The following is a 23,403-nucleotide window of genomic DNA, read 5'->3' as shown; positions in this document are numbered from 1 at the left end:
CTTAAACTACCAAGCTATCGCCTCATATTTTTAAACTGTATTATAAAAGAGTTTCAGAGTTCCTGTTTGTGTGTGTACATGTGTGTGTTTGCGAGTGAAAGAGTATATGTTCAGATGGGAGGTTGAGTGTAGTTCATTTTCACCTCATTGGCCTCTCTCTCATGCCACCCTGCTGAGCCAATCACAGTACCCTCAGAGGCTCCTACTGAGCAGGCTGCTCTTGTTTTTGTACTAAAAGAAGACAACTTATACTCCGAGACAAACATCTCTCTCTTCCACTGCCCCTCAAATACACAAAAACACATTGCAAGTCTCTCCAAGCAAAAAATGTTTAGTGACAAGTTAAGTTTTGTGGGCTTAAGTTGGCTTAAAAAAGTATTTCGACTTCAATACATTTATGAACTTTGTGTTGACTGTTTTGTATACGATTTCAAATTCATTTAAAACTATTTATCAGATATGTGCATTTCCTGGGAATCAGGGAACAAGTGTAATGGTGCTACAGGAACACTTGCCTTTGAACGTTTGAAACATTAATTTTTTTCTTAGATTTTGTAATTATAATGACCTGGATTTAGCCTTGTGATAATCATTTTGTCCTTTGAATCATTTTTTATATCATAATACATTTTCCTAAATACGGCATCATCAGATGTACGTGCCTGGCCTGAAGTTAAGCTCCACAAACTAGTGGATGCAGCTCTAATTATGAGAGCATTCAGAGCTATTATAAAATGAGAATGTTTACTCTGTACAAATGTTTGGCAGCCTTACAGTTTGTCCATAATTGACTACATTTCTTTATCATTACATTCTTCAACATTTATTGTTTACAGCACAGTTTCATGGCATAGCATCCAGAAACATAAAGAATCTTCTTTTTATGCTCCTTATAAAACAGGTCGACTGACTCCTACAGTATGAAGCCATTGACTGTGTGAGGTTTCCCAGGATCAGACCCCCCTGACTTTATCCGATCACAAGTACGGACAAAAAGAAAGAATGAACAAGATTTCAACCCCTCCCTGTGGAGATCCGGCTCAGAGCGGCAATTAACGGGCCAATCCACCCGAACTATCGGCCTCGGTGATCAGCACTACTGGCCAACAGGATTTATCTCTCCACCACACAGTAATACAACTCAAGCTTCAGCACAGTCGGAGAAAGAGAGATTGTGAAACGGATGAACAACCCAAGTGAAAAAGAGAATCAGAAATGGAAGAGTGATGGATAGAAGAAGTGCAACATGTGTCATCTCAAGAAAGGCAGTCTTAGAGTCAAGAGTGTGAAAAAGAACTTATGGGACATCCTCATTAGATGGATCTGTTCATCAACACAGTCAAGACCAGTTAAGACCATTCAGTTCATGTTCAATTTGGTCATGAGTTGCAGGTCAGAACTGTGGCCTAGCGGTGTGCACAAGAGCTCAAGGGTGACGTGTTTGAGTTGAGCTATTTAAAAACCCCATGTGCTCTCATTGCCTCATTATTTTGTCTTCATTCTCAACCCTATGGTCAGTAAAAGTGAAAAAGGAAAATCCTCAATTAAAAACAGAACAAAGGCAGAGAATGCAGGCAACTCACATGTGACAGGAGGCTTGGATAGCTTTAGTATGATTGCTAATACCACAGCGCTATGAACCAAAACGGTCTCTCGCACACTGCGGTACTTGACATGCGGTTTAATTGTGAAACATGATGGATGGTTTTAGTGAAAAGCTGACTTGACAGTAGCCACACTCCTTCGGCTCGAGGGCATCTAGACACACTTCTCTATCGGCGCCTCGGAGCAAAAAGAAATGCAATTTCACTCAACCTTGGTCCACAACAACTCATGTGTTCATGTTCTATGATGTTGTGCGAGGCCAAGTGAAAGGCAGTTAGCTATGTGGGAGTCTGTGGTTAGACACGGAGTCATTTGAGATCATTACGTTGCAGACACCTTATTTAAATTCAAAACGTTCACACTTAAAGTCTTCTCTCCCACATGCCTGAAGATTCTACTTAAAAGAGAAAGTAAAAGAAGTTCCTGCCGAGAGTTATCAGGCCACCCTTATTATTCCTTAAGCTTTGAATGCTTATGTGTACTATTGTGTGATACTCTGTATTCTGTTTAAATTAATTTTACTAGATAACAAATCTGCATTGCAATTTTACTAATAACCGTTCAGATATTTTTAAACATTAAAGCATTTGCATTTTATTAGATGTATAAAAAGACAACAATACATAAACCAAATGCAAACAAATTATGTTAAAGCTACTTTCTTAAAGGTCCAGTGTATGAAATTTAGCGGGATATGAGGTTGCGTAATGCAACGGCTCACTTTTCGCTTTTCTTTCTTAAGGAGATAAAGTATTTATGAAATACAATCCGTAGCCCAGTTTGTCTGTTTAGGGCTATGGTATACAACATGGCGAATTCAATGTTAGGGGATATGCGGTGTATGTAGATTCAAATAGTTCATTCTATTGTAATAAAAACATAACGCTTTATTATGTAAGGTGTTTATACACCCCTGAAGACAGAGTTATGAATATTATATTGCATTTCCGTCAATAGATCCTCCAAAAAAAGGATACACAGCACCTTTAATGATTTTGAGCAATTTCATTTTTTTTATAATTTTGTAAAAAACAAATCACTTCACATTAAAAAAAAGACTTACCGTGGCTTTATTATGCATGAAATACTTGCAAATCAATATTCAAATATGATCAAATCTGTCTGATTTAACTGACTGCGAACTATGAGGATTTGGTAAAATACAAAAAGGCAACGCAGCGAGTGTGAAAAAAAAATGCTCCAAATAGTCTGGTTGTGAATTTCATACTACACCAAAGTGATTTATTTTAAGGCCAGCACTCAGGAAAGGAAATGACTTTGGTTTATTGGCCCCCATCAATATTAAGAGAGAATTCTGGGAAGAGTAAAACAGCACTGTAAACCTCAATCAGTTGCCAAGGCTTGATGTGCCATAAACCGAAAATGAAAGACCTCCATTTAATCTAAGGTAAATAGTTCTCTTGTTTTATAAAGCCCCGGGCTGTACAGGTCTGTGGTGGGTTCCTGAAGCCTAATCTGCAGGAGAGCCAAGATGACATGTGTGAACATGTGAGGTAGTAGTACTGAAGTCACAAGATTTGGGAGAACATTTCACATACTTGCATCATGAAAGCCAACAACAACAGGGACAGTTGAAAGAATATAAAACATCATTCCGTTACCACAAAGGTTCTCCTTCTCGTATTTCTTGTTCTGTCATTTTGTTATCTTTTACGGTCAGGGCAGGAAGGGTGATGCAGGGGGGCTTACGTGGTGGAGTTTGGGGACTTTCTGTGTCAAACTGAAAGTAAAAGTGACCTTTTTGAAACAGGCCAAAAAACATCTGACTTTCATTTTTAACAATTTCACAGGACTTTCCGCTACCTCCTACACAAGAAACATGTGTACCGCTATGAGACAGCTCCCGGTATCTCCAGCCAAGGCTTTAAAGAGATAGAAAAAAATGAAAATAAATTTGAAAGAGAACAGGGAAGGAATAATGCCATTTGAGAGAGTCAGAGATAGCTAGTAAGACATAATGAAAGCAGCAGAAAACAGATTGGATCCTATTTTAAAAGTTTTAAATAGAAAGTTTAAGTTAAAACCCATTTTTGAGAAATTGATGCAATACACCACCTCTTCAATGTGCCATACATCCAAAATAGATGTTTATATCATTTATTAAATGTGCATTATTTAGTATAGAAGAATTTCAAAAACAGCTTTGAAATTGTCTGTCATATTGAAAAATGAACAATCTAGCAAGCTGTTAGTATAGATCGATTATAGCTCCACTCAAATTAAAAAGCAGCATTTTTGTCTCATATTTTTCCAACTAACAATATGCAGTGCTTGCACACTATTCCTCAGCAATTCTATAGTGATTCACAACTCGGCTTAATTCAGTGTCAGACAGATACTTTAAAGTTGTCAAGTACACAAAGAACAAGCACAAGGGGAAAAATGATCTACTGTCTTACCCGGGAATAAAGGAGAGAGTAAATAGATCAGAACAATACAGGGTCGAATATATCATCATCATCTACTAGTGCAGTGAAATCTCCAATGATATAAGGTAAATCTGACAAAATGTCCATTTGCAGACATCTCAACTGCAGCAATGTTTTGTACATTTTCTAGTGTCACAGTATAGTAATCATAATAAGCTTTGTCTAAAAGTGTGGACTTTTATTGGCCAAATCAAGAGGTAGCCTATACTCACTGCTCTGCATTATCTTTGCATTAAGATATTAAGATAATGTGTCCCATAGCTGTCAGTCAAATGAAAAAAGTACATCTTATCATCCCACACAGTCCTGCTAAATGATCAAACAATTGGCCAGCGTGATTGTCATTCATTACATCTCTCTGAAAACAAATACCTAATTAACTCTGAATTCTAGTTTCTTCATAATTCCCCAATGCCTACGTGTATTTACAGCATCTCAGCAGCACATCATCAGATCCAGACTCTGAATCTGAATGAGAGGACAAGCTACACAAACAGTTTTTGTTTTATAATGACATATATCTCCAGAGCATCACCATATTACTATGCACAAGCATACAGATTTTGAATAAAAATCTCTGCACACCGTTCCTGTGAAAATGTCAGTAATGATGCAAGTTCACATGTTGCGTGTCCATCAGCATTCATGATCCGTTTCCTGTGCAGACATGTATCCATTTCAAACTCTGAAACACAACAGTGAAAGGTCAGGAACTGGCTTGCGTTCGACATTCGGCACACAGGTAAAGGTTTAGTAAACACCTGCGTATGTGTGACTAGAAGAAAGAGAGCAAAAAAGGGATCGACAAGGGTTCATTCCTCAGCTGAAAAGAAGTGGCCATCAACTCGCCTTTCATATTCTAATCAGTCTTTTTCTCTTCCTCTCTGAATCTTCTCGCTCATCAGCGGCATCATCAACACGATCATAATAATCAGATCTCTCATCTCCGAGCTCCGTAACACCTGCTGTTCCCTCTCTAACAGTTCACCTCCCACATCCTCTCTGCATCTTTATTTCTCCTGTAAAACTATTAAACAAACTGTACAATCATTGAAGAAGCACGAGAGTTCTGTTTGTTTATAGACCCGCATGGAATCTGGGAGGAAATGAGCGGATTTCAGTAGAAATGGATTTAAAAATGCGTAAAACAAATCTGCGAGTGCTAAACTCTCATCGGTAGCTTAAAGCGGGGATTTAAAATCAAGAAGTCACTAAATATTGAACCGAAACCGTATCGGCACAAAATATACGTGCTTACAAAAATCGAACACAGAAAAGGATGAATAATTTGAAGATAAAACTATCTACAGAAAAAATATATGTATTTTTCTATCCTAGATATGAATGACTTTTTGTTAGCTGCATTTCTATTTTTTCCTGCTTTGCACAACCTTATCAAACAGGCAACCACAAAATAGTTTCCAAACTGTGATTCAAAGGAAGAAAAAGTAAACAGAGCATGGGCCTTATCGTTGCAACTTTTATTAGGTGTATTATTCAGATATACGACATTCTCTCTATTAGCTCCAGAAAAACGTATGTGATATAACCACCTGTATTAAATCTCATTAATCAGCTCATTTCTCTCATTCGATTTCCATTTATCTTAATCTCAAATTACATCTTTCTTTTCTATCACCCGCCTGCTGTTTCGTTTGTGTTAGTTTCGTTTTTTCACAATCCCCTGACTTCATATTACAACGACCACATCTTTTTCCATCTTTCTTATTTCCACTACCACCCTTTCCTTTAAAGCACACACATGTCTTCTAAAACTGACAGCCTAATCGTGTCATCTTCATTTTTCTCTCTCTCGCTCTCTTTCAGTAGTAATCTCTAATTATTAAGTAGTCAAGAGGAGTCATTTTAATCTGTGTTAAAGTATCTCGGTTCCTCTCAAGGCTTAACATTTCCTTTTTAACTTTTGCTCTCGTTTCTGAGTTTCCTTCATCCTAAGTCTCTCCTCTTCTGATCTTCCTCTCATGTTTCTCCATCTCCTAAATCTGTTTATCCTGTCCTCTCATATACGCCATAATCCGGCTTCTTTACGCCTCATCGTGCTAAACACACAAGCACACAGAACTGGGATAAACTGCTAAAACACACATTCTTCATTTAAACAAACCCCTTCTGCAGAGTATTTCAGGACATCCTCCATTTACCAAGGAAACTCCAGGCCCCAAACACTCGCTGTTTGGCAGACCATACTCAAACACACACACATCTGTGTCTCTTCTTTCTGTCACTTTTCCATCCCCTGTAGTGGGACATGATTGCACCCCTCTGGGCCGACACAAACTGTGTGTATTTGCGTATATGTGAGTCTCTATAACACCACAAGGCAGTGGGACTGAAGAGCCGAGCTCTAATGGTGATAGATTCTTAGCAGAACGGATGGGGCTCCACTTCAGATAAAGTGGGTCACGTCTGAGGAGCGGCGATGAATTTGCACAGTGCCAAATCCAAATGCATTAGCCTCTCTCTGTTTTACTTAACGGGGCCGGAGTAGTGTGTGCATGCGTTACTTTTCTACCATCTGAATATCATATATACTGTATGGGGGCAAATGAGTAGTTATGATAAGGTGTGTGGAACTACGAAGAGAACAGGAAGTGCTGATGACTCACTCTGTGACAGTAATACAGCGAGCGTGGTTATGTATTTTGGCCTGTTTTTTTGGATCGTCTCATTACGATTTCTTCTCTTTTTATACTTTCTCTGGCTTGTTATACCCTCTTTGAACAGGTCGACGAGAGGAACAGTGAAGAGGATATGCAGCTTGGAAATGACGCACGTACAAGAACACCGTAATATATTGACACAGTTCAGAGTCATATAATCACCAGCATAAGTGTTATCTGGGGGCAGGAAAGAATTATTGTCATTACATTTACGTTTATTCATTTGGTGGACGCTTTTATCCAAAGTGACTTACAAGTAGGAGCGGATATAAACGTTTTGTCAGCATGCTAAACAGTACCGTTAGCTTACTACCATGCTAATAGGAGGAATAAAGCTCGAGTAAGCAAGACTTGTTTTTGACATAAGATAGACAGTTAGTCAAATAAATGCGGAACTTGTATAATTTGAGCTGTTTTTTGAAAGTTGTGAAGGATGGTGGCAGTTCATTCCACCACAGGGGAAACGAATGAGTGAAGGGGTAACAAGCTCAGAAATAATCGTACTTCTGTATCTGTCTTTAATAAATGGGATCAAACTATGATAAAATGATCCCTTATATAAATGTGATCATTAACAGTCTGATTCAATAAAGTCATGTTTGTAACACAACGGACACATGAACACAGACACATGACTCAGTATCACTTACCACGTGAGGTTCATGTCCAGCATCTTTTAGCACTGGAAAGCCAGAACGGTTATCAGTGTAAAGAAGTCAGAATGCATGAAATAACTTGTTGCCACACCTTTAAACTTATCGCTGTGAATCAAGGTATGATAAGGAAAAAGTTTTAAACTCTGATTTTTAATGTGCATGCTCAATAACTTTTGTATTTATAAACAAAAAAGGTTACAGATTGCAACTTAATATCATAAAATAAAGATGTAAATTACCAACTTCCGGTACACAGCCATACTCAAACCAATGTTTATGATGATAACAATGACCGCCAAAAAGTATGGACACTTTTAAACATCCGTCCCAAATACAAATGGCAAGTGTAACTGCATTAGATAAAATATAAAACTTTGCTATATTTACTAAGAACTGAGTTTCACTTTTTCTTTAGTGAATTTTGACCACATATATGTCACTGGTGACACAATAGTGTAGTTGTGTGTGTTGCCATTGTGCTGAGGTTCTGACACCATCTGCTTTGCCTGCAAAGAAATATTTCACAAAACTGCGAATTTTCTCATATGTGAAAAAACAACATCGGTGGAGGCCTTGATATGCTTCACCTTTCATGGATAAAAGCCTCTCTGTCCTTCTCAAGGGCAGTTCACATTAAAGTGTAGAGACACAGAACTGCGACTGAGCCACTTCAGTTTTTGGCCTTTTTGCCAACTCGCTTACTCACCACAACCGTCAAGAGAGGTTGCGAAAATTGGGGAGACAAGAGGAGGGTGCAAGAATGGGAAATGACAGCTTATGCTACACCTATGAGCACTATCGTCAAATGGAGTCTTCTATGGCATGGATTCTTTGATCTTTATAAACTAAAGATCTCTTTAATAACAACTGCAATAATAACTGTTAGTAGATCCCTACAAGAGAATACTAGCTGTAACAATTACACAATAAACAAAACAATTTTATTAACTAGTTTTCAAGTTAAGAACATTGGACACTATGCACTTGTAAAATCTCAAGATAAACTTAAACTTTACTGTAAAGTCTTTAATCTGAACTACTGAAGGTCTATTATCCTTATTTGATAAGACGGCACTCTGGTTGGCCAGTTAGAGCTACAGCAGACTTACAGTAGATTTAGTTCTATCCTAATACAATCTCTTCAGATGAAACAAACCTGTGTGGTGTGTAGCTGGAAATAAAACAGTACTGGAAACAGTTCATCATTTCTAATCATACAAAGCAATAATATGCTCCACAACTCACATTGAACCATAATGATGGCCATATGTACACCTAAGTGAAACCACTTCTGATTGCAGGCACATTAGAACACAATAAATCACAGTAAATGCTTGTGATTAGAGCAGTAAAAACCATTTACATGAAGCTAATCTGAACTTCATAAACTTTGCAGAAGCATAATAAAACACATTTAGGGTAATAGCAAGCATTGTCAAGCGCTTATTTGCATTACTATAATGTGCATATCAAATGCTGAAACATATCAGCTATGTCCGGCTAAAGCGTCTTTTTACTTCTGCGTCGGACCTACACCGTAGCCGGGAGAGCTTAGGGGTGGAGCGAGACGTTTGTTGCAATTTGCCACCTCACCGGTCGATGTCGCTAAATAACACATTGCTACTTTACAAATAAAACAATGACAAAAAATGCTTTTAAAAGTGTTGTTGGGTAACACACGCACATCTGTACATTACAACGTATTGGTTAGTCATCTAGGTAGACGGGTGCATGAGTGTTATCTGTCTGACACGGTCTTCCTTAGCCTGTATCTCCAAGAGTATGAAAAATATATCCGCGAACATGTCTAATATATTCACTGTTTTTTAATGCCTACTAAACAGAATTTGCAATAACATTTGAATCTCTCCGCCTGTAATGTTTTTCTAGTGTGAGTGCACATGTCTTGTCTCATCACCCAAACACACGAGTTCCTTTCCGACAAGATGTTTTGGGAAGCCAGCGCATTTATTTGATATGATGAGACCTGAATCATTTCGCATGCAGGCGGCTTTTTCTCCAAAGTGTCTGTTATCAGATCTATTATCCGTGAGTTAGGCCTATTTTTCATATTTTTTTTACTTAGTCAATGACGTAATGTTTTTATCCATTGAGGGTTATATTTGGCTCTACTTTGTCATGGTTAGACTTTTGGAATCTGCAAATGAATTAAAGCCCACAGCTGTCCTTTGTGTCAGAGGCTATGCGCTAACTGCTAATACGACTCCAACAAGCCGATCTTCCACAACATCTTCATGAATACAGCATGCCGGAAAACAGGGAGTAATTGAGAACATGAAAGTACATTTGCTCTGTGGAAAACGATTAGGTGATTAATTTGGATATTGACAGCAGGGCATTCAGAAGAGGTGCCCTTTGCATCGAGTAGCCCCCACCCCCTGTTCTCTTGTCTCCGATCGCTCACAAAAAACAACATTGTTGAGAATCTGAATCCATTGCAGGGGCAATTACTTCCTAAACACAAAGGCCTGTGTTGCTGGAGCTGTTTGCGTAATAATAGTAATTTTACCGAGAGCCTCTAATAAAGCCTTCAATGCCGTCCATCGCTTCTTTTAATTACCTCATGAGCCGTTGCATTGATTCTTTTTCTCCATCTTTTCAGCCTCCTCTCCTCTCCCCGTCTCAGTTTTTTATTAATATCGCAAACTCAAAGCAATAACAACTGTGTCACAACCCAGATCTCAGCAGTGTAATCAATAGGATTAATTCGAAGCCAGAAAACGTGTGTTGCCGCCTGCTTCCAAGGCTTTCTGTTAGGCCCCTTATTCGCACGCACACACACATTAAGACCTTTTTCAGATTTTCCTCCTGTTTTCAGTCTCCGCCTACACGCTCATCTGAAAGAAGGGGTTGGCAAAGTACAACAGGGTGCGAGTTAGCTCGGAGTCAGATAGAAATGCATAGGGTTGATAGGGAGAGCCGAGCTGTGAGATTGAAGATGGGGGTGGGAGTGACTAAAAAACCCTCTGGCTAGTGTTAAACCTCCTGGTGGAATCATCACTTACCATAGCCAACATTATGACAGCATGGCAGTGTGCTAGTGTGTTCGTCTAGCATGTGGGCCGTGGGAGTGTGTGATGTACTTAAACTTCAGGCCTCCTGGACTTGGACTGTGTGCATAACATGACACCATACGAAAGATAAGCTTGCGTCTTTGTCAGCACAGCATGTGCGAGTAAAAAAAGTTTCATAAAACTTTGATAAGTTTTATAAACCTGTAACAAAATAATCATTTTGAGGATGGCTCATTCTCTGAGTAACAAAAAAATATGTTTTGTTTGTTTATGAAAATATTTGTATATATTTTGGAGGTTTAGGATGTGGACGTTTCGGGAGCAAACCAGTGGTGTCTTGTATTGCCTTTTCATAAGTAAATCGCTTTCCCGCTCATTCTCCTTCACAACTCTCAAAAAACTACTTTAAACCCATCTCTTCTGTGAATAGTTGACAGACAAATGACAGATAGTGGTGTAGCTTTTGTTGAAATTAGTAACCCTGTTAGCAAGCATACATCTGGCTTACGTCTATTTGATGTCTGCATTTACATCTGCAAGACATATAAAATACATGTCTCGGAGATGTCTGCTGTCAGACATCATATAGACATCTTCAATATGTCTGTAAGATGTTTATGATTTAGAATGGATGTAAAGCTGCTCTTTCTAAGATGTTAAGCAGATATTTTTACGCAGCAGATCTCCAGATCTTTTACGTATTAGAAATGTTCAGACGTCTCCGAGACGTATTGCAGATGAGCGAACTATGTATTGCAGAGGTCTTGCAGATGTAAATGCAGACGTCAAATAGACGCAAGCCAGATGGATTGTGCTATCTGGGAACTTTGTATTAGCACCTATTGTATTATAGCTCCTGTATGAGATATCTCTTATTGCTCCATGAACTCTCTGTAAGTCACTTTGGATAAAAGCCTCTGCTAAATGACTTAATGTAAATGTAAAATATATTGTTCCTCCCTGTAGCTATGTCAATGTCTAAATGGTTTTGGTCTGTTGGGATTTTATGTACAAGTGGATGTTTAGCGAGCTCTTATTTTCAGATTGCAAACAGTTTTACGGGAGGGCTGAGGTTTATATGGTTCTGTTTATAACCTTGTAAAGGGTTTTGTGATATATGTACATATATCTTAAACAGTGTCAGAAAACGTTTCAGTGGGACAACTTTTACTCTCGAATAGATTTACAGGTGCATTTATTTTACCTTTATGAGGGCAAATTTATTTCCAGGGCATAACCACTGCTTGCCATATACAGTATTTATGTCAAATGCTTCAACTTTAAATCTAAATAATAATGGCTGATAATTCTCATTTTAAAGGTTAATTTCACATCCCTGAATCTCTCTAATGATTTAAAAGTTCTGGTTCGTGAAGGGCAGACCAACTGGCCGGCTAAAATATGTATAGCCTACATAAAATAAAGGTACTGCCTTCAGGTGAATTCAAACTGCAGCACCTCTAGTCAACACTGATTTATAAGAGTGGCAGATGCAAATATCTTTAATATATTCATCCCGTGATACTACGTGCTGGAAGTAGCGAGTGTGTGAATGAGCATAAAAGGGTATGTGGGCACGCATGAATGACTGGGGCACGCTGGCAAATGCATTTGGAATTATAATGACATGCAGGATGCACGCTGCTGTGCCAATGACTGCTAGCGTCCATAGGGGCATATTACCCATAGAGCCATATAGAACCAGTCAGTGCTAAGCTATAAACACATAAAAGTTATGCGATACTGCCCAATAGAGAAAAAGAAATGGAGAGCAATATATAATAGATGAAGAGATAAACTAGGCTTGCGGAAAAATAAATAAATTTGCGGGAAAATAGAAGGGAAGCCAGAGATAAGGAGAGATATGTCTGCTTCATATTCTTCAGCATTACGATAATGCAGAGAGATGAGAAAATTAAACATTCATGCGAGTAAATAGGTTTAAAAGTCCCACTGCTGCGCTTGAAGAGCTCCCGGTGGACATCAGCTCATGCTGTGTGGTGACTTTAAATGCAAGGGGACGGAAAACAGGAAAACGAGCTGAGAGGAAAAGCAAAAGTTTCGAAAGCGAGAGTACAACAAGTGAAAAAGACAGCAGGAGATTCAGTAAAGTATGATGAGGGATTAAATGGCACAGGAAATGTCAATGGGCAAAAATAGAAACAATATGAACGATTATAAGAAAACCGCAGTCCAGCACAAACTGATGGCCTCACAGCAGGTCTTTAAAGCGTAAGAAAGGGCGGGGGAAAAAAGCACAACAGATTTTCTTTATGCAAATCACCACTGAACAGCCACAGGCGTCAAACCTGGACACCTGGACTGAGTGCCCTGCTCCAAAGCACCTGTCGAACACAAACACAGGGGTTCTCCTACAAAGCATAGCCCACGGCCACTACTTTAAAATCACCTTCTCTTACCTTACTTATACTACATCATAACCTCCCACGAGAGAGAGAAAAGAGTGATGAAAATTCATGGGCGTCTGTAGGTGTGCGAATGTGTATGTAATTGGCAGAAGCCAAAAGGTTGAGTAAGAGGGAAGATTGTCTAAACACTATAAAAAAAAATCTACAGATGTCAGATCAGCAGCCTCAGTTTTGCTCCCAGGGCGAGAGATAAGAGCTGCCATCTCCAGCGATCTCAGAGAGATTCATAGAAATGGTTCAAAACAAGGTGACGTGATTAAACCCCCCGACTGTGCGACCACATCTGAATGTACAAGTGAAGGCATCTTGAGGGCCAACAACTAGTTTCTTAATCACCTAAACTTGTTTTAAACCTTAATATTCTTAATATCAATGCACATAAATTGCTGTCATCTCCGCCGATCCATCTTCGAGCATATAAGCGATCTTTTTTTAATTGCACAATTTCCTGTAGCGGAGAGTTGTGTTCCTCCGAGCTTCATTAGTTGAACAGACAGATAACGTGAAGGGGAATCATGGGTAATTTAAGTGGCACATACTGACTGATTCCTCTCTTCCCCGAGGTCAGGCATGGATTAACATACAGGCTTGCCTAGGCGTAAGGCCTCTGATTGGCCAGATTTTTTTTTTAATTTACTTCAACACAAACTAAAAATAGACTCTCACTGGCCCATAAGAAATAAAAGTAAATGTAAGCCAGTGATTGGATAGATGTGACATTTGGGTCACATTTGTCCAATCAGCTCTTGGTGAAATCATTCATGAATCAGTCAATCATTACGTCACTTCTATTGCTAGATGGCATAGTGGCAAAATGCCCGAAAGAGAGTACAATGGCGCACAAAAAGGGAAAATACAAAAGGTTAAAAGAACAACATGACCAAGATAGTAGCAGGAGGACTGGCAGCTTGCATTGGCTAACATCGGTGCTGCGGTTGAAACAACTGCAGTGGGACCCTTAGCTGTTGCAGCAGTTAGCTCATCGGTAATATTTCAAGGAGTTACTCCACAATGACACTCATATTATACAGGTTGGTTTTTAATTATGGATTTGTTTCATACACAGTTTATGTAATGCAAAGTATTTTGAATCTCAGTTAAGATCGAACAAGGCGTTTTTAGAGGCCGGAGCTTGCGCTCTCCTGGTTTTTGCCATTCCTAACCAACCAGAAATGTAGAGGTAGTATTTGCTGTCTTAATGTGTGTGTAGATAGCTTTACTGTGGCTCAGTGGTTAGAGCATGGCGCTAGCAACGTCAAGGTCATGGGTTCGATTGGGGGATTGCAATGGGGATTGCAATGCAATGCAAGTCGCTTTAGATAAAAAAGCTTTCCTGTAGCTCAGTGGTAAGAGCATTGCGTTCGTTCCCAGGGGATTGCAAATACCAGTGTATAAATGTATAGGATAATGCAATCCAAGTCGCTTTGGATAAAAGCGTCTGCCAAATGCACAAATGTAGATAAAAGCGTCTGCCAAATACATGAATGTAAATGTATCCGAGTACGATTGTTCCCAACCTCCCTCGCAGCGTTGGTTTGGAGTCTTAGCTTGATTCTATTGAACCCTGGTGCATTTGCATTTATATTACGTCATCACGAACTTGCATGACACGTGATAGTAAACAGAACAGGGGTCAATATAAATGTAGTTTTTTATTCACTTGATGCTATTATGCGCAGCGCTAAGTAAACAACACTTGGTCTTACTGTATGTTCGTTTACAGAGCTTTCTGTTGCTTGCAAACAGACTATTTATCAGGATTATTTTTAAATCTGGAAACACTGAATTACCCTTAATTTGCCGCTCTGATTCCACTCGCAATGCATAAAACAAGGCAGGCTCACTATTGCTCAAATCCAAGGTAAATTACCAATGTTATCATCTCTTACATTTGTTTTATTCAAGTAAAAAATACATTGTCATGGGCTAAAGTGTGCACCTGAGTTTGCACGACAGCTTTTACATTAGAGATTTTTCATGCAAAATGTGCCCCGGTCCGAACTAAAGAGCAGCCTAGGGGCCCCTGACCACCTTAATCCGCCCCTGACAACCTTAATCTGCCCCTGCCTGAGGTGCTAAAATCTCTGATTGACATACATCTCAAATACGAGTCTCACAAAAATTTGTTAACGTCGAAAAATTACCGTTAATACAACAGCTTGCGCAGCAATGTGATTACAGGCAAGACAGCGGGGACCTGACTCATCAGCGTTTTCCTTTCAAATGTGCACTGAGATTGCAGAGAGCTCCAGGTTTGGTATCAGGGGAACAAAAAAGGCATCTTCCAAAACCACCCGCAGGGCCAGTCACGCCTGCGCTCGCTAAAAATCTAGCACTACTTATCATGTGTCTCCTTTTCCCCATTCTCACAAGAGCTCCCTGAAGTTGAGTTCCCGCAATCAGCAACCCTCAAGGTCGGCGGTCCGGGATGTCTGTCACCGCCCTCGAACCGAGACAATTTCGGAAACGTAATCCATTGTTAGAGAGAGTAATCTCCTGCTATTGGAGACCCGGGGCCAATTCTGCCTGCCAGCGCTGGAAGGACAAACTCTCCGCATCGCCGGAACAACAGGATGACCTCGCGGTCTCTGCTGTGGTTCTTAGGGAACAATAAGAAGTCTAAACAACACGGCGGGCACGTAATCGCGAGCGTTGCCCCGTCCTCCAGCCGTGCTTAGAGTTTTTAATTGCAGAATTAACGGCAACTTTTTGATGTTTGTTGTTTCGTAGTGTAAATTCATTACAGCTAATGAAGATTTATTTAGCACTTACTAATTAAAAGATCAAAGGCTTGTGCATAATCACAAAATCATTGTTCTCGGTTTGGGAAGGGGTCGCTGTTGGGTTGATACTGCAATGTCGGAAAGTTCAGGCTGCTACAACTCCTGATGCTGGGATTTTTTTTTTACTCTGATCCAGGTCTTATCAAGCCCTATGGGCCCAATCTTTATTCTATAATTTTGATATTTTCTCTACGCTATGAAAAGGAAAGTTTACCTAAAAATTTAAATTCTGTCATCATTACTCACCTTCTTGTCATTTCAAACCTGTGTAACTTTATTTCTTCCGCAGAACACAAATGAAGATATTTTGAAGAATGTTGGTCACCGAAACGTTGCAGAACTCATTCACTTCTACTGAGTGGACACAAAACCAATTCAAGTCAATGGGTACCGCCATTGTTTGGTTCTTCAAAATGTCATCTTTTGTGTTCTACGCAGGAAAGTCACGCAGGTGTAAAATGACAGATTTTTTTTGGGGGGGGGGGGGTGATCCATCCCTTTAACTGTCCACTGTATATGTTCTTCCGAGTGTGACCCTAGGTCCACAACAGCGGTGCGTATGACAGCAAGAGCGCTTGTGAAAGCAATTTGTTTATATTCCGTTCCTTTCAATTTACCCCTTATCTGATGGTTTTCAATCAGGTCCTCTCCTGATATCAAAGCGGCGCTTCTCTTTTACTAGCACGCCGTTGAGCTCGCATATCAGTGAGAGCAGAAGACTGGGAGGGAAATGTAATTGTGTTTGTGTGCGTGTGTTAGCGCTTCCCCTCTGACCTGCCACTCTGCTCCTGATGGGTGGGTGGCTTACAGTAAAATGTCCTCATTGATCATTTATCCTTTTTGTTTGTGACACTCAGGGGCAGTACTGAACTCCTAGTTTCCACTTAGTTTGTGTTCCTTTTTTCCCCTCACTCCCTGTCTTTCTTCTTCACTTTGTTCTACACTCTTCCTACCCAATGCTGTCTTTAATCTTCTCACTGGATACAGAATCTTTTGCACTCTGCTGTTGCTCTTTCTTCCCCCAGATCCTTCAGAGGCTCATTTATTTGTTATTCCTCCCTCCGACTGCCGCTCGTCACTCTCTTAAATAGCGTCCAGTGCAGTCCTGCCTCTTCCAATTTTGCTCATTTTTTCCACAGCCCATTGAACTGTCTAGTGTAGGTGCTGAGATCAACTTTAAAGGGACAGTTCACCTAAAAATAAAAATTCTGTCATGGTTAACTAACCTTATTGCCCTTCCAAATTCATACGACTTGGGTCCATAGAAAAAGGAAATGGAAATGGAAGACAGTCCTGACCTCTGTTTTCCATGCAATAACAACAGAGCCCAAATAATACTAATATCCCGCAGTAACGTAGGTCAAAATGTTCCTTTAGAAAACAGATACGTTTCGTCCTTATTAATGACACAAAATGTATCTGTTGTTTTGCTAGAAACCATAGTTACTATGGCAACTTGTAATGAACATACTAAACAAAACATTATATACAAAGAGGGAAAATTATTTTTCTTTCTCTCCTCGCATGAGGATGTGCTGTGACACATGTCACACACACACACACCTGTCCTGAGTAGGGCTGCTCCCTCCTGTCCTCTCTGCTCGTCCAGAGCCTCATTATCACATCCATGCTCTCCACATAATGTAATCGGTGCGGGCGGCATTAGTCGCCCTCTCAAGAAGCCACAAAGCCTTTCACAAGCACTCCATCTGGAGCCGGGGCCCATTTTGGTTCTAATGGGCCCCTCATCCAATCAAACCTAGCGAGGGCTTTAGTGCCACTCAAAGTCCTGTAATTACCGCAAAAGCCTGGGACCTTTACCACATGTGGGCACGGAATGGGAGTCTTGGAGACAGGTGGAGGGATGAGTCAAAGGAATTATGGGACAGCGAGAGAACGAAGAGAGAAGACATGAATTAAGGTGTTGTTAAACAAGCCAGAGAGTTTTTAAAGTCATGACAACACTACCCCCTATAAAGAGGAATGTTCACCTCTGTGGCATCAACCACAACACTTCTCCGACTTTCTTTTTAGCTCCTAAAGCTTAGTGTTTGATTTCGTTCTCCATCTACACTGCCAAGAGTATTCTCATAAGCGTTTCACATGTTGGTTTTCTGGCTTAAAAACAAGAGAGAACAGAACTGAAAGATCACCATAGCTCAGGGCGCAGGAACATTATCAGACGAGGCAGACAAATAGAAAGTTTCCTTATGATTTAGGGATATTGCAGGAGAACTATTAAACTACAATTCATCTCAGTATTCATTAGGAACCAGCGGCAGAGATTGCAGATTGATGACAACTTCTGTTTGGCTCTCTCAATGGTGCTCGAAAGGCGCTGAGAAATAACGCATTGCTATTCTGAAGTCTTATTCACTACGCTAAGGAAGATGTCAGGCCCCAGACGACAAATGTGCCATTCTCAGACATCTCACAGGACAACAGGAAGAAAAATTTGATCTGAATCTGTCTGCACTTCAGAACTATAAAAGTTTGGCGCTGAATTATTGACAGCTTGCGTCTAGCAAGGTTGCGTCGTCTCACCAAACCGGGTCCAGTATAAATAGGCGCGTTTCAATAATTCACATCCCTATCAGAGTGCAAGCACTTAAATTCCCACAATGAACGAGCCTCGATTCAATCAAAGCAAACAGCAGAAATGGCTTCAGAGCGATAACCCTAAAAAATAAGGTTATTTAATTGATGCACCTATTCGAGTGGATTTCATTAAAATAATGATCTAGACATTCTTTTGGGAGACATGAAAGAGTTTTAGTTTAAATATAGCAATGCGAAGGGCTGTGGGCCTTAATAATGTCTGTACGTAACATGACGGAGTGGCATCTGATTCATCTTCCCTGTCATTTGAAACGACACTCTTGCATAAGCTATTTCTCACCGAAGCACTTAAGCTCTGAAATGAAACATAAAGAAGAGCGTCTAATGCGGGTGACCGCGGGCAAGCAATGAGACTAAATGAGAAAATTAAAGGAGTGTCTAATCAGTTGAATCAGATTGGAGATAATCACGGTGAAATATAGTTAAGCGACGCACGCCACCTGCGACATACCCAGCCAGCATCACTACACCATAAAGCACTATTATGAATTCATTCAACTGGGCATTTCTCCCTGTAATTATCTTTTTTTCAGAAGCGCATACGAGGCGTTCAATGCATCCAGTAGGAGAGGCAATAATTAAAGGCCCAGTAAAATCAAATAAAAGTTTTTTCCTTTTATTGAAAATGAGAGAGCCTTAAGGACGTCAATAAATTCATATGCTATTAAGCGCTGACAAAATTTGCATCAAAGAAATGTAACCGTTCAAAACTGACAGTCTGGCACATGCGCTCAAACAAATTTAGAAATTCCATGACGCTACACTTCAGCCTCTCGTTAAAGTTCTTGTCCAATCAAATCAAATGATCAAGTCCCGCCCACAAATCCGCACAAATCCGCTGAGAAAACATAACCTATCTTTTCCGTTTCAAGTCTACACAGTATGAAGACTTTGGTACCAAAATGAGATCATATTTTGCAAAAATCACGATTTGTATTATGCTTTTATGGTTATTGTGTTAGTTAGTGTTGTACGATTCACATCCGCGCGGTCTCAAAAAATGGTCTGCACTCAGACAGGGTATTCGGGTGACCACGGACCCTCCTGATGACGAAAATTACGTCATGCGGGCGGCACGCTACCGTGGCTATCATGCTGTTAAATGCAGCATTGCCCGGTTGAGGCTGACTGTGCTGTAAACAAAATGTTATTGATTATTTTTAAAGGGAGAGGGGGCACTCAATATGTCTCGCATTGTCTTAATTTTTCAGTTAAAATTACGACAACATATCAAATAATGCTGCGCGTACCAAGGCATTTCAGTGGGCCTTTAAGATCTAAGCAAAACAACAGTGTTTCTGTCTGCATGCCGTGACATGATGTGACAGTAGGTTCTATGTCTCTTAATGAACATCTGTTTATATAGTGCTGTCGTGTATTAATGTGATACGAGAAAGCCGCTAGTTCTTCCGTCTTGTGTATTTCATAATGTGTTAGCCAGGATTCAGCGTTCACTGTGAAATAAAAATAAAAATAGGAAGCTACCCGAAGGCTTTGCCACCGTCTTTTTTCAGCACACGGGTAGGTGGTGCTTCTACTTAAATTAAATGTCAACATTTTTATTTTACTGAGGGAATTACACAACCATAGGCTGGTATCAAAGGATAAACCTTGGCTTAAGATAAAGGCTTCCTCGTGGCATTACAGAACAAAGTGACAAGTGAAAATACCAATTTCAGTATTTTATGCAATACAACTAAAAAAGGTTAATCCTATAGCTTCTACCAATATGATGCAAGTGCTGGTAAAGAACTATCTTTACATGCAGAAGAGCATTTGCATTGTAATACACATTGAAATAAGCCTATTTGTGATTTTACAGAAGCTGCTCAATAGCCCCGTTCTTGTTTTAAAAATAAGACCAATAAATCAAACATTCTGCGTCCTGTGTAGTTTTAACAATGGCTGTTTCTTAACCTTTAACCACGGAAAGCTGTATAATAAGGCAATGACTATAACTGTAATGTCAGATTGCTTTCTATTTGAATAAAAAGGTACGATCCATACAAATGTTCTTAAACGGCACTGCCATATTTGCACTGTGTTTCCAATTAGGAGGCAATTTGGCCCTGCAGCACAAGCAACATTGACAGAGTCCCAACAAATGATGAAAACAGATTCAAACGAATGACTCTCATATTGCTTGCCATCGAATAAACAAATAGAGATGATTAACTGTGCAGGCCCATTGAGAGCAGCAGTGATGGGAGAGGACGGGCGCAGAATGCAGCATGCAGAATGCAACTGGCGCAGTTGCACCCATTGACTGTGAGCTTGTGTGTTCATGTGTGTCAGTCCCTGCAAAACAGGCCGTGCAGCGAGAGAAAGAGAGAGAGAGAAACAATGAGAGTGAGCAACAAACACTGGAAGAGGGCCTCAGATGGAACACACAATATGAGACTGCAGGCTTATGCCCAAGGGACACACACATGCACAAACACACAATTACTGTTTCAGTATATTCTGAATTTGTTGTGGTGGGGGTGGGAAATTAACACTCACACACGCTTCACTTTATTTCTGAGAATTTATAAATCTTTCATTGCTACCAGGCTTACATTATTATCTCTTCTTTTATTCTCAGGGCCACCCTAAATAACAACCAAAAATGTACACGGACTGTTCATTGACTTCCATTGTTTCCAAAATAACATTATTTACTCTATACTGTACCTACCTTTCTACATTTGACCATTTTCCCCAAGACACGTTTAGTATCAAGCAATTTTTTGGTAGGCAAAACCTGACACACAACACACCTTTTATTGCATGTTCTTCCCATCCCTGTGAGAGATCAAGTAGTTTCACTATGTGTCATCTTGTTATCATTATCCCTCCACCCTACAGTATATTCATTTTCTCCAATTTCTCCTTCCTATTTCTTATTCATTCTGCTTCAGATAGTATACATCAGATAATCTCCCCTTATCAACATCCCTTTTTCATCTCTCTTGCCACATTGGCAAATTGGTTCTTTCTGGTAGTAGAAATAAATCGACGTGAATCTGGTATCAAAAGTCTCTATTGATTTATATGACGAAGGGGCATGATAATCAGTTCAGTTGTCTTCCTCCAGCTCCCTCACCCCACATCCCTCCTCCTCTCTCACCTCTTGTCACCGGAGAGATTAATGACAGTCATCTCCATAGCTCCCTCTTGACCTCAAAGATCCAAATGAACAACCAGTCATGCCATTTGAACAATGTATACATACTACACCACTTACAAAATTCCACAAATTCCACACACAATCTACTTTATTACAAGCACAAGCGCATACAGGGATATAGAGGCATGGCTGTGTGCAGACAATTGCGTAAATGCCTTCAGTTCCACATGCTTAAACAAACAACACAGACCCACTTATTAGACAGTGTCAAACAAATAGACGCGCAAACCTGGATCAGGCTCAGACCACAAACAGCTATTGAATTTCAATGGATGAATGCTTTTGGAATTTCAACTAGATCCGTATGCTAATAATGTCAGTTCCCATAAAAGTCAAATAAATATGGAGTGCGAGTGAATCAAGGCGCTATTACTCCTTCACTTTCTTTTCAGACTCATTCGTTGCCGTGTTCAGCTCTTGCTGATTAATTGTTATTAATTTGGGCCTCGTTTCACAAACAGATGGCACAGCTAGAAATGAAGAATTAAACGGCCGGCTAGCATCGAGACACTCTTGTCATCCAAATCCCAAGGCAACAGCAGATGCACTTAACATGCGATGGCAAGCATGTAATACGCGGCCCGTGTTGGGATTTGAGACGGGAGTGTGATGCTGTTATGGGACAGCCTGACAGCCTGGGACAGCCCGCAAGTCCGCTACCATGACACAGAAGTAAATGCACTCCTTCATTGACTGCCGCATTGGTCGTACAAGTCCACCTCAGGATCTCTGCGCGTCGCGCTGAATCCCAACGAAGGACATCGGCAACAATAACAATTGAAACTCTATCTATGCACAAATAAACTGCACAGCGCACAGCATCTCAAAAAGGCGACGTGAGAGGAATACGTGCATGCGCGTACGTGTACGCACACGTGTACTTCTACATACACGAATGTACCCCATCCAATTATTGAGCGAACTCTCTTTAACACTGAAGCGTACGGAGTCAGCAGAGAGGTATAGGTGGTTGACGCAAACTACTCCCAATAATAAACGCCAATAGCGTAAAGTAGCCGTCAAATTGCTTACACACTCGCGTACAATCTGACAAACGTAAACAGGAAGAACTTTCAGGAGAAAACTAATTCAATTGCGCAAGCGACTTCACTTTACCACAAACACTTCGCGAACCAAACAATGTATTAAAATGGATCTGAGTGTAACGTTGTTGAATCCAATGCAATGTGCGTTCGGTTGCGTGTGTGTATTTACCCTACAGCGTTACCTCCTGCAGTGAAAAACATGTGTAAATGGAGAAACAGTTCTCCACATTCTCAATGCTATATGATGCCGGCAGGTTAACTTCAAAAGTGCGCTAAATAAGCATTCATCTTACCTGTATGCGAACAGGACAGGAGCAGCAGGAGAGATAGAGGAGCGCAATACTTCCATAAAGAAGAGAATGCCATCATTGGTGTAATTCCCTTCTCTCTGTTAATTCCTCTTCTTGGATGTGAATTAGAAAAACATGAGCGCGCAGGCTCGCACCTACTCGGTTTTTCTCAACTCCACTGTTAGCTGCAATCGTTTTGTGTTACATATTAATACACACACTGTACACTCACTAAATCTGTCACTACTCTGAATGAAAGGTGGAAATGAAGAGGGGCCGGTTTTTCTTGGGCTCACCCACAACCAATCGGATTTGGCGATGGCCGGCGCACACCCAATCGTGGGCGGGGCTTGAATCATTTTCTAAGACAAATGACCGTGTTGTGATTATGATGAAAAATACAATGTGCCATATAAACCCCCTTTATAACACTTTAACAACATCTAGCGCTTTTAAATGAGCCTCTGAATGTGCTTCTCGCGTTGATAACATGATGAATAACAGAAGCTATTAATAAAGTTTTTTTAGCATATCCTAAATTCTGCATAAACATTACATTTACATTTAGGCATTTGGCAGACGCTTTTATCCAAAGCGACTTACATTGCTTTTATCCTATACATTTTACATAGGTATTTGC

General features: G+C 40.1%; 1 protein-coding gene across 1 annotated transcript in view; it reads right to left on the bottom strand.

Moving 5' to 3' along the window:
* cadm4 (cell adhesion molecule 4) overlaps positions 1 to 23,020 on the bottom strand; it is a 101,899-nt gene extending 78,879 nt beyond the window's left edge. The window contains exon 1 of the mRNA XM_056762298.1: positions 22,767 to 23,020. Within this exon, the coding sequence (XP_056618276.1) occupies positions 22,767 to 22,842 (76 nt within the window). The 5' untranslated portion in view covers positions 22,843 to 23,020. The remainder of the gene's footprint in view (positions 1 to 22,766) is intronic.
* Positions 23,021 to 23,403: the final 383 nt, after the last annotated feature.

This window comes from Triplophysa dalaica, chromosome 12, assembly GCF_015846415.1.
Source record: "Triplophysa dalaica isolate WHDGS20190420 chromosome 12, ASM1584641v1, whole genome shotgun sequence".
Lineage (NCBI taxonomy): Eukaryota > Metazoa > Chordata > Actinopteri > Cypriniformes > Nemacheilidae > Triplophysa > Triplophysa dalaica.
The sequence above is the reverse complement of the archived record's forward strand: the minus strand, read 5'-3'. Positions and strand labels throughout refer to the sequence as shown.